General features: G+C 43.0%; 1 protein-coding gene across 1 annotated transcript in view; it reads left to right on the plus strand.

The window, feature by feature from the left end:
- The window catches only part of GABBR1 (gamma-aminobutyric acid type B receptor subunit 1), a 193,164-nt gene extending 180,803 nt beyond the window's left edge, over window positions 1–12,361 (plus strand). The window contains exons 17-18 of the mRNA XM_030197552.1: window positions 5,403–5,546; window positions 11,413–12,361. Of these exons, the coding sequence (XP_030053412.1) occupies window positions 5,403–5,546; window positions 11,413–11,652 (384 nt within the window). The 3' untranslated portion in view covers window positions 11,653–12,361. The remainder of the gene's footprint in view (window positions 1–5,402; window positions 5,547–11,412) is intronic.
- The last annotated feature ends 592 nt before the right edge of the window (window positions 12,362–12,953 follow it).

Genomic DNA, 12,953 nt, shown 5'->3' on the forward strand with positions numbered 1-12,953 from the left:
TGAAGGAGAGGTAGAATCCATGATAGAGACACATAGAGGGAAGAGACTGATAGGAGAAGGCAGAAGAGTTACCTACAAGTAAAGTGCAAATTAAGATGAGGGAGGGATAATTTAATTTAAATCAAGATTGTATTGCATTTGTATTCCATCTTTTAATATGGAGTACAGACAAATTAAACATTATAATGAATACAGTATAAAGTATATTTAAAGCAGTATTAGAAATCTAAAAAATGCTGATACAGAGCAAGTAATTAACAATAACATAAAACTGAACATGAGAAATAAATTCTCATTTTTTGAAAAGAAGTCAAAATGAAAATAACCAGCACATTTGATAGTTCAGGAGACATTGAAATTGTAAACATTCCAGGTCTTTAGCTTTTACCAGAAGACATCTCTTGCCCCTCCCCCCATCCTACCTTCAATCTATTCAAAATTGTGCTGTTCAACTTATCTTCTGCCAGTGTCGCTGTACTCACATAACCTATCTTCTCAAATCACTCCATTGGCTCCCTATTTGTTTCTACATATGGTTCAAACTTCTTTTACAGATCTACAAATGTATTCATTCTGCAGCTCCTCAGTATCTCTCCTCTCTTATCTCTTCCTACATCTCTCCCTGCAAAGCTGTTCATGGGGTAAGTCCCTCATATCTGTGCTCTTCTCCTCCATCACCAAATCCAGACTCTGTTCCTTCTATTTTCCTGAGCCATAGGCCTGGAATAGAGTTCCTGAGATGATGTGTTATGCCCTAAATCCAGACTGAAAACCCACCTTTTTGAGACTGCTTTTAAATTTTAACCCCTTATTCACCAGTTTAATATCTATATCGCTCTGTGACTTCAACACACTATTGTAACTTTGCCTAACCGTATACTGTAAGCCACTTTGAATTGAAACATGTTTCTGGATATAAGAATGCATAAATAACTAAATAAATAAATATTGATTTAATAATTCCCATAATTTATGAAAGGCCTTAATCCTTTGTTCTGTTTGCCTGTCTTGAATAGATTATAAGCTTTGTTGAGCAAGGGTTATCTCTTACACGTCTGGTACAGTGTGAGTCTAGTAATGCTGTAGAAATGATAAGTAGTAGAGAGAGAGAGAAAGAGGAAAAAAAATATAAGAACATAACAGTAGCCATACTGGGTTAGACCAATGGTCCAGCTAGCCCAGTATCCTGTTATCCAAACAGTAGCCAAGCAAGGTACCTGGCAGAAACCCAAATCGTGGCAACACTCCATACTACAAATCCCAGGTCAAACAGTTGCTTCCCATGTCTGTCTCAATAGCAGACTGTGGACTTAGGTTTTTAAATGTCTCTATCTTCCAGGAATTTGTCCAAATCTTTTTTAAACCCAGATATGCTAACCGCTGTTACCACATCCTCCGGCAAAGAATTCCAGAGCTTAACTATTTGTTGAGTGCAAAAATATTTCCTCCTATTTGTTTTTATTTATTTAAAGCGTTTATATCCCACATTTTCCCATTGGTTGTAGGCTCAATGTGGCTTACATCAGCTATATCAGGACTACAGTACAATAGTATATTAAAACAGTACAGACAGTAACTTAAAGTTTGGTATTATATTAAAAAGCAGAATAGTAAAGAAAAAAGTAAAGTATTTCCATGTAACTTCCTCGAGTGTCCCCTAGTCTTTGTACTTTTGGAACCAGTAAAATATCAATTCACTTCTACTCTTTCTACACCACTCAGGATTTTGTAGCCCTCAATCATATCTCCCCTCATCCATCTCTTTTTCCAAGCTGAAGAGCCCTAACCTCTTTAGCCTTCCCTCATACGAGAGGAGTTCCATCCACTTTATCATTTTGGTCGCTCTTCTTTGAATCTTTTCTAATTCCGCAGTATCTTTTTTGAGACACAGCAACCAGAACTGAACGCAATACTCAAGAGAGAGCAAACAATCTTCTGCTCTAAATTCTAGGTACATTTTTAACTATGTATGTACCCTATGTAGTAAATAAGAATTATTACTTTACTTATGGGGGCTCATCTGTGTCATAATGTTGCTCTTTAGTAATCACTGCATTGTTTGCAATCCATTTTCCGTACCCATCAGAGACTCTTCTTGAATGTATAATGTTGTGAAATTAAAGGTTTCATTTTGTATAGGATATCTAGGTCAGGAAAGAAATGTACAAATTGTGATGTTCAAGATTTCCAGGTATTTTACAAAAGGCTCATTGAACATTGTTATTATTATTATTATTATTATTATTATAAAAAAAAAGCTTGATATACCAACCTTCGATCCAAGAATCAGAGCAGTGTACAAAACAAAACTAATCAGAAGAAAGAAACTCTATAAACAATAGAGACAGGGAAAGCATTGGAAGCAAGAGAAGGAAAGAACATGTGAGCCTTTTGTAAAATACATGTAACTGTGGCCCCAGAAATCCACATAGAATGGAAAAAAAAGCATTAATGTATGCCAATGACACATGCACCACTGTGCACTTTTATGTTCCAGTTTGCATGTAGTTACACATGCATTTTACATTTCCTTGGAAATGGCAATGACATGCTATGCTGCACCTGAGACCCATGTTTCTCCTCCTCATGTATTGACGAGCACCAAGATGGCTATATCACAATGATAAAATGGATTAATTTGAAGGGATGTTTGTGCTATATGTTAGAAAGGGAATTGAGTCAAACAAAATAAATATTTTACATGAAACAGCAGTGTGGAAATTACAGACCGGCAAGTCTGACTTCAGTGCCTGACAAAACAGTGGAAACTATTATAAAGAATAAAGTTATGTAACACATAGACAAACATAGTTTAGTGGGACAGAATCAACATGGATTCAGCCAAGGGAAGTCTTGCTTCACCAATTTGCTTCATTTCTTTGAACGCGTGAATAAACATGTGGATAAGGGTGTACCGGTTGATACCTTCTCAGTACAGGGCCCTGAGCTTCCTGAGCAATTGTGATCCAAGTCATCCCTTGCCCGATTCAAAACAGACTTGAAGACCCATCTTTTTCAAACAGCATACCTATGACGCTTGCAGTAGTTTCGACAGCCTTGAGAAATTCCCTTTCCTTATGTGTGCACCCACATCTCCCCGCTTTCCTTTTTTGATTATTGTAATTTATTGTAGATTATTGTAGTTCTCCCCTCACTCCTTCTAATGTCCTGTCTGTCGCTGTTTCCTCTGTTTTCTCATCTTTCTTTGTATAGCCTGTAAGCTGGTATTACTGATGGGCAGGGTAGCAAGTTCTAAATAAACTTGAAACTTGATATAGTTTATCTAGATTTTCAGAAAGCTTATGACAAAGTTCCTCATAAGACGCTTCTGAGAAAATTAAAAAGTATAGAAACATAGACAAATGTAGGCAGATAAAGACTCATATGGCCTATCCAGTCTGCCCATCCATGCTATCTATCACTCGCTTAGAAATCCTATGTACTTGTCCCAAGCTCTCTTGAATTCAGATACCACTATTTTGCATCATTTACATCAGCCAACTATTCGGCAGTTGTTACTCAGCGTTTTTACAAGACAGAGGGTAAGTGCTTCATCGACTTTTACACGCTTATACTTATATTAGTTTTTTCTCAATTAAACAACACCAGTTATTAGTACTGACAAGGTTTCAATCTTTCAGTATTCTCTCCGTTTTTGCTCTTATATATTTCATTTCCTATTTTTTATATTCAAGATAAACTTTCCAAGGGATATCCTCCACTGCATTTTTTCTGATAACGTATTTCACTTCAAAGTCGCATCAACATTTTCAATACTCGTGGCTCCTTTTTTTAAAAATACATGGCGTAAGCATTCCCCTAACCAATCACAGCACAGTGTTTGTATGCCATCAAGATCCCGTAAGTAGAAGAACGAATATATATATTCTTTACTTTTCACAAATATATAGTTTCTCATTATGTTCAATCATTTTAAGACATAACCTCGCATTACATAGTTTTTATGCTCTTTGTCTTTTCAATTTTACCACATCATCTGTATCAGTTGTACTTTTTAACTTTAAAATTCTTCGTTTACGTTGCAGTTTAACAACCTAGAGATTCTGTTTTTTTAGGACCGTCTTTTTGATCTGGATGTGATGATACACAAAGACATATATTTATTCATTTATAGAGAAAGAAAGGATTTTGATTGCCAGATTCGTGCACTAGCTTGCTTCACATAGTCCCCATGTTCTTTGATTTTTCAACTTCACCATGGCGTTTGAACTAACTGCACATCAGAAAGAGTATCTTCTAATGTAGCCAATAAATCTTTTAACTTATTATCCTCCTTTTGATCTTGGACTAAATTTCCCTGTAATTGTGGTGCCCTCTCTGACCTCTTTACCGGCAAAAAATAAACTTTATTAAGCGGGGGAATATGTTCAGAAAAAAAAACTTTAGAATTTCAGTAAAATACTTCTTGAGCATCTCAAGGGGGGAGACACCAACACGGTTAGGGAAATTCAAAATGTCTGTTGAAATTTTCAGTCTGATCAATTTTACAATGTATTAGCATATTGTCCTTTACTAATATAGCAACTGTATTTTTAACAGATTTTACCTCCAATTGTATACCGCACGTTTGTTCAGAAGACTCATGCTTTATTTTAGCCACCACTTGAGAAAGTTATTCCACTTTAGATGACAAATTAACAGTATCCTGAGTCAACATCACAGAGGTATTCAATCTCTCTGTTGCCTGCCAGAGAGTATCCATGGTCACCACTGCTGGAGGAGCGGGAATCCCCTTCTCCTCGGTTGACAAACCTCCTGCTGCACTCTCCCTGGCTGGAATGCTACTGCCATTGGGCCTCATCTCAATGCCTTCCATCATACCAAGATCCAACCTCTCCTCCCAGGTTGCAGCAGGGCAGGGCAGAACATCGGTTGCTAGCGGCAACATCGTGTCATGCTCCAAGGAGGCAGCAGCTCCTTCCTGCTGCCTCCCAATGCTGCTTTCACCAGTATCTCTGAGCAGTTGTTGAGCAGAGTAGCGGTCCAAAGATTGTTGGACAGGAGAGGATGCTCTGGCCAGCTGCAGTAAGGCCTTGATAACCCCTTTCCTTTTCATGTGAGGCATAATGTATTGAAGAAAAGAAAACCAACAGAACCAGCTGCTCACTCTCCGCGTGCGGCACCATCGTGGCCCAGGAAAATCCATTATTACCACAGCTGAATATGGACATGATAGTTTCCAGCTTTAGGGTTATGATGGAGCTATGAATACTTTGTGTTCACTGGAGGTGTTTCTTTCGTCAGTATTCTTATGTAATTTTGTGTTTCAGATGTAATTGTCATTGCAAACCACCCAAGGGAATGGTGGTAGCAATGGAATGGAAGATCAAAATATTACTTTCCTCTCATGCCACCTGTATAATTTTGCATCTTGCTTACAGATGCGGCGACTGATAACCCGTGGGGAGTGGCAGTCTGAACAACAGGACACCATGAAGACAGGTTCCTCCACTAACAACAATGAGGAGGAGAAATCCCGTCTTCTCGAGAAGGAGAATCGGGAATTAGAGAAAATCATATCCGAGGTGAGAGCAGGAGAATACTGAAAGTGAAGGGGAAATGGAGAGTAAGAAGAGAATAAGTAGTGACCAGTGGAATACTGAGGATATGAGGGAAAGGAGAGTGAGCAAGGGGAGAAAGATAAGCAAGAAGGAGGGGAATGAGCAAGAGAGAGGGCGTGAGTGAAAGAAATGATATGAATAAATATGGGGGGAATGGGGAAGAATCTGTGTAAAGGACATAGTGACAGTATAAATAAGGAGAGGAGAGGACTTTGACATAGTCAAAAAGCATTGGAAGCCAGAAGAGTATACAGGAGAAAAGCATCATTAACAGAGTGAGATTGAGCAAATTGGGAAAGAGAGTGTCAGGTGGGAAAAAGCAAAAGTGATTAATTTTATGTAATGTAAATTTTAAGATATTGTACTTCACCATGAGTAGAAATTTGTTTTTGGTGAAAAATTAAAGGAATAACTAAAAATTAAAATAATATATGTGAGGAATGAGGAGCAAAGAGGGGAAAGTGGTAATAATAAAGAGATATAAGAATTGATAGGTAAAGAGAAAGGCAGGTAAAACCACTGAACAGATAGATTAACTGCGGCTGAAAAAGAGAGAGCAGTAGATACAGGAAAATACAGGAGCAATAGTCAAGTCACCAGGGCCAATCCAAGGGTATCAATGTACTAGGCAAACATTCAGCCATGCACCCTGCCCCCCCCCCCCCCCCCCCCCCCCCGCTAAGATTGGCTCAAAACCACAAGTACATAAGCACTGCCACGCTGGGAAAAGACCAAAGGTCCATCAAGCCCAGCACTCTGTCTCCGACAGTGGCCAATCCAGGCTCCAATAACCTGGCAAAAACCCAAAATGTAATAATGATCAATGGACCTTTCCTTCAGGAATCTGTCCAGACCCCCTTTAAACTCAGCAAGGCCAGCTGCCGTCACTACCTTCTCTGGCAATGAGTTCCAGAGTCTAACTACGCGCTGAGTATATCCCCCATAGTCCAGTATCTTTCCTTCACTTCCTTAATCCCTCAATAATCCTGCATCTCACCTTCCCCTCCCTCTGCTCCCCCCACCTCCAGGCGGTCAGTATACCCCTTTCCATTCCCAACCTTCCATTCATCATCTCTTGTCCCCTTCTCTACCTTCCCCCACCCAATATTCAGCATTTCCCCCATCTTTCCTGCCCCCATTGCCACTGCCCTACCTCTTCCTAGACTTGGGCCAATCATATTCAGTGCCAACACACATCTTTTAAACATAGGCTCATGGTCAAGCTCTGCCATGTGCTGCCACCCTTCGAAACAGGAGTACCTGTCAGGAGGTGGATGGGATACACTGATCTAAGTCTACTTGTTACTTCAGTCTGAATCCAAGAAGATATAGGGCAGCATCAAGATGCAGTACATGGGATGGGGGAAAGGAAGAGGAAAGGTATTTTGCTCTCCTTCAACCCCTGAAATGCTGCCACCTAGGTGAATGCCCAGCCCACCTAGTGGCAGGGCCAGCTCTGCAAGTCACTCAGTTCCAGGAGGGAGACTTGTTGGCTACTCCTGCTTTACATTCCAAAGCAGTGTGGTATTTGTAGTTTCTGATTCTACCCACTGGAATCAGTGCTTTGGGTCCCATGATGCATCGGGATGGGGTTGTTAGAAATCCAAGACTGGTCTAAAAACTCTCTCCTCGAACTGGGTAAATTGACATCTCTGCATAGGCAAGATTAATTAGATACATCTAAGGCTTGTAGTGTTTTTTACTGAAGAGTTGTTAATGTCAGTGAGGCTGATTCAACTCATAGCACACACAAGAGAAACTCAAACTGCAGTGTATCTGGAATCTTAAAGAAAAACAAAGTGATATAGAGTAAAATAAACTTTATTGTAGACTCGACACAGTACTGTGTTTCAGCCACAGGCCTGCCTCAGGAGTCTTGAGTGGTGTAAATAATTTTTTGAATCACTGTCTCGTCTTGGACATTACCAAAAAATGTTTTATACAACGCTGGATGGTCTAATCAAAGACTTCTAAGATCGTCGAACAACGGTGTAGCAGTACGAAAACGCTTTTAGCTTTTTTTTTTTCCTTTTGAAGCTACAAGCGTTTTTGTACTGCTACACCGTTGTTCGACGATCTTAGAAGTCTTTGATTAGACCATCCAGCGTTGGATAAAAAAATTTTTGGTAATGTCCAAGACGAGACAGTGATTCAAAAAATTATTTACACCACTCAAGACTCCTGAGGCAGGCCTGTGGCCGAAACACAGTACTGTGTTGAGTCTACAATAAAGTTTATTTTACTTTATATCACTTTAGTCTTGGCATCCTGAAGTCATTGGTCCACTTCCCACTTTGTTTTTCTGTATCTGTACCCCGTGGGATTTTGTGTTCATCCACTCTGTGGAGAGCCTTTCTGGAATCTTAAACACATTATGGGGTAGATTCAAGAAAGCACCAAAATAAAGGCACTGAGATGATGCATACTAAGTGCAAATTCTAGAAAAGCAGTTCCGCGCGGAACTGCCGTTATAGTTTCATGCCTAAATTTAGGAGCAAGTATTTACGCCATGTCAATGGCTGCTAGCAAATAGGTGCATAACTCCTAGTATTCTATAACTTGCATCCATAACTCCTAGGCATGCCCTCACCCACCCATGCCTCTCCTGCATCCATGTCCCCTAAAAGTTGATTGCGATAGAAATTGTTCGCACAACTTCTAGAATAGCAACTAACGACAGTTGGGCACACAATGGCTAACTGGTGCAATTAACACAAATTAACACCAATGTAAGCCAATAATTGATAATTAACTCCGAACTAACACAAAGAAAGCCAAAGCAGGAGTAGAGAATGACACAATGAGCAATCCACCAGAGAGATGTAGTTCAAAGCAGATTTATTCAACCACCAAAGAGAAGACCCGACACAGGCTGCGTTTTGGCGGACACAGCCACCGCCTCAGGGGTCAATACACACAACTTTCTGGCTTAATGCTGCCCTGTGAATTTTCCACAGTGCATTACTCTCCACACCGCTGTGCTATTGAGGCTGCTGCTTTTATTGACTTTTGCTACAGCACCAGACATAAAAAAGGTTCCAGAGGAGATCCGGGAAATTATAGACCGGTGAGTCTGGTGTCGGTGCCAGGCAAAATGGTAGAGACTATTATTAAGAACAAAATTACAGAGCATACTTGGGGAAAATTCACTATTTCTGGGATAAGCAGTATAAAACGTTTTGTACTTTTTTGGGATCTTGCCAGGTATTTGTGACCTGGATTGGCCACTGTTGGAAACAGGATGCTGGGCTTGATGGGCCTTTGGTCTTTTCCAGTATGGCAATACTTATGTACTTATGTACTCTCAGTTGTCTCAATGTTTTAAGTTGTGTATATTGACCCCTGAGGCAGGTGGCTGCATCCACCAAAGCACAGCCCATGTCGGCAGGGCCGACAATAGACTGAACCTGGCTCGGGACAGGGCTACCACCGCCGGGCCCAGGCCAGGCCCACTCCCCCCCCCCCATCGCTGCCGCAACAGGATTGAAATACCTTGGCTGGCGGGGATCCTGAGGCCCCGCCAGCAGAAGGTCTTCCTCCAGCACTGACTGCCTGCCCCTGCGGATGTTTTTCCTCTTGGGGCATGCTTGGTTTCAAAACCGAACATGCGTGCTTGAGAGGAAAAGCAGCCACTCAGCAATGGGCAGAAGAGCAGCACTGGAGGAAGCTCCGGGTCCTCACCAGGCTCCAAGGGGGGCCCGGCACCAGAGTTTTCCCTCTCCTGCTCCTGTCGGGACGCGATCACTCGGGTTCCGTCAGGAGCAGGAGAGAGAGCCCCCAGCGCCGGGTCCCCCTTGGAGGCCTGGGCCCGGGGAGTTTCCCCCCCCCCCCCCTCTCTCAACGGCCCTGCATCTTGGGTCTTCTCGTTTTGGTGCTTGAATAAATCTGCTTTGAACTACATCTCCATGGTGGACTGGTCATTTTCAGGTGAATTTTCGAAAGAGAAGGGCGCCCATCTTCCGACACAAATCGGGAGATGGGTGTCCTTCTCTCAGGGTCGCCCAAATCGGCATAATCGAAAGCCGATTTTGGGCGTCCTCAACTTCTTTCCATTGCGGGGACAACCAAAGTTCACGGGGGCGTGTTGGAAGGGTAGCGAAGACGGGACTGGGGCGTGCCTAACACATGGGCATCCTCGACTGATAATGGAAAAAAGAAGGCCGTCCCCGACGAGCATTTGGCCGACTTTACTTGGTCCCTTTTTTTCACAACCAAGTCTCGAAAGGGTGCCCAAACTGACCAGATGACCACCAGAGGGAATCGGGGATGACCTCCCCTTACTCCCCCAGTGGTCACCAACCCCCTCCCACCCAAAAAATAAATTAAAACACATTTTTTCCAGCCTCTAGTCCAGCCTCAAATGTCATATCCAGCTCCATCACAGCAGTATGCAGGTCCCTGGAGCAGTTTTTAGTGGGTGCAGTGCACTTCAGGCAGGCGGACCCAGGCCCATCTCCCCCTACCTCTTGTGGTAGTAAATGTTGAGCCCTCCAACCCCCCCCCAAACCCACTGTATGCACATGTAGGTGCCCCCCTTCGTCCATAAGGGCTATGGCAGTGGTGTACAGTTGTGGGGAGTGGGTTTTGGGGGGCTGAACACACTAGGGAAGGGAGTGCAGTGCCCCCTAGGGTGCCTGGTTGGTGTCCTAGCATGTGAGGGGGACCAGTGCACTATGAGTGCTGGCTCCTCCCACGACCAAATGCCTTGGATTTGGTCGTTTTTGAGATAGGCGTCCTCGGTTTCCATTATCGGCGAAAACCGAGGTCACCCATCTCTAAGGTCGGCGATCTCAACATTTAGGTCAACCATCTCTTAGGTCGACCTAAATGTGGAGATTTGGGCGTCCCCAACCATATTATCGAAATGAAAGATGGATGCCCATCTTGTTTCGATAATACGGGTTGCCCTGCCCCTTCCCCGGGACGTCTTTAGAGATGGGCACCCTTAGAGATGGTCGTCCCCGTTCGAAAATGCCCCTCTTTGTCATCCTTATACTCCTGCTTTGGCTTTCTTTGTGTGGATCTTCATAGAGGGTGTCTTCCTGCTTCTGCTGTGAACATAACTCCAATTAACAGCCAATTATTAAATTAAGTTGTGCGTGCAACTGAACTTATTCTATAAATTGCCACATACATATTTGCACAGTAGGCATACATTTGGGCAAACAAGTTTATAGAATTAGGGAGTTTATGTTTACTTTACACAATATTGCTCTGCTCATGCGGTGAAACAGAGCAGTGATTCCATAGAGCGATGGAGACATATTCCATTACAGAGGCAACTTTGCCCTATATCATTCATAGGCGCCAACTGTATGGGTGATTCAGTAACCGTAATATCAGATTGATTCACTGCTTCAATCTTTCTTCTTCTCTCAACAATTGGGAATCCAGAAGGTTGAAGAGATAATGCAGGAGCTATATCAGATATTGGGGGTGTTAAATCATCCACAGAGCTTGTACCTATGGTCTGACCTTCCTCCCCACCACTGCCTTATAGACGGCCTTATTTTTCTGAATGTTGGTGGAGGTTGTAGTGGCAAGGAGCAAAATTATGATGGGAATGAAATTCCTTCATATTCTTTGTTTTATCTTTGTTTTCTCTTCATACATTTCTCTTTAAATTCCCATTTTTCTTTCTTTTCTTTTCTCTTTCTTGCCCTTCCTTACTTTTTCTCCATCTTTCTTTGTCTTTCTCTATCATGCACTCTTTTTCTTTTTTTCTCTCCTTACTTTCTCTTTCAATGCTTCCCACTCCCTTGTGCCTTCTCTCTTATGGCTTTTACTTCTCCTTACGTTTCTCTTTCATCTCCCCTATGCCCCCCAACAGAAAGAAGAGCGGGTGTCAGAGCTTCGGCAGCAGCTGTACGACCGGCAGCAGCTGCGGTCCCGACGGAGATCCTCCAACCCAGCAAGAGAAAACTGTGCAGACAACCACTTCAACAACTCCTCAGGCACAGTGCCAACACTATACCAGCCCAGCCTGGTGCGCTGCCTTGTCTCTGAGCAGGGCGAGAAACTGGGCCGAGGAAACTGTGATGGCAGCAGAGTGCATCTCCTCTACAAATAGGGGAGAGTGTTGGGGTTAGATGAATTCTGTCCTGAAATGTGAAGCCTCTGTTTTGGTGCACAGGGGGAACAGTGGCAGGGGATTTCTATTTCAGCTCACAGAAGGAGAGAGAGGAGGGAAAGGAACCTGAGATGCAGAAAGTACAGTAGCAGCAGGATGAACTTCCTGTAGAAATAGCCAGTGCCATAGGGGTTTCATCCTGGGACATAAGAACTCTGCCTCATACACAGTGTAGGAGGGTGAGACAGCAGAGACCTTTTGCATCAACTCCTGAGGGTATGGTTAAAGGGTAGAGGTTATACTGTGGGTGGCATAGTTCAATTGAGCTTTTCTAGTTGCTGTAACTTTGTAAATATTGGCATAAATGGTTCTCTGTCCATATGTCAGTATGTATGTCTGTTTCTGCTGCATCTCGGTACCCAGAAAGGGAAGTCAATAGTGTTCTCATCCCCTTTCCTTTTGTAATTTTTAGCTTTCTGTCCTAATGATGAATAATAGATTCCTCCAAGCCTTGACAAATTTTCTTCAAAGCTATGACCCGGCCCAAAAGCTTGGAGCCAGCAGTTGAGACATCTCCGATGCCACTTTCTCCCAGGTTTCCCCACTAAAATTGAAGAGGGGTGGGGTGAGATAAAGTATTTGTTCTGAGGTCTGTTGTAGCTACTTTGAGGCATGCTTTACCAAGGCTATTTTCCCATTCTGTGCCTGAGGCAAAGAGGCCTACTAGATCAAACCCTTATACCTCTGCATGATGCCAGCCAATGCACACAGCCAGCAGTCTCCTATCCCCACCTTAGCATACTATCAACATTACGCCAGCACCCTATGCCTGAGGTGATGACCTCTACTTCACCTATCACCTTGACCTCTCTCTCCCTCTTAAACCGCCACTTTTTCCTCACCCAATCCCTTTTTGAATCCCGTATTCCAGCCTCCCCCAGTCTCTGTCCCATCTCCTCATTTCTCTACTCCACAAGTTCCTCTCCTTTGCAAGCCCCTCCATCCCTACCAATATCCTTCTCTCATTCCACCAGTCTCCATCTCTCAGCCACCCCCAACCACTGGCAATACCCACCCTGTCATCCCATTCCTTTTCCACCATTTAGTCATTCATAACCACCTTATTCAGCCAATCACCCCTGAAACAAGCCAGCTACTAGTCACCCCACCCTCCCCTAACCAGCAGGCTTGGTCCATCTTCCCAGACTCCTGCCATTATACCCCTCCTCCCACCTTGCTGACTGTTGCTGCATCACATGTCTCTCAGTACGATTCAGCTGTGTTATGCCTGAACTGCAGCC

The sequence above is a fragment of the Microcaecilia unicolor genome, chromosome 3 (assembly GCF_901765095.1).
Source record: "Microcaecilia unicolor chromosome 3, aMicUni1.1, whole genome shotgun sequence".
Classification (NCBI taxonomy): Eukaryota; Metazoa; Chordata; class Amphibia; order Gymnophiona; family Siphonopidae; genus Microcaecilia; species Microcaecilia unicolor.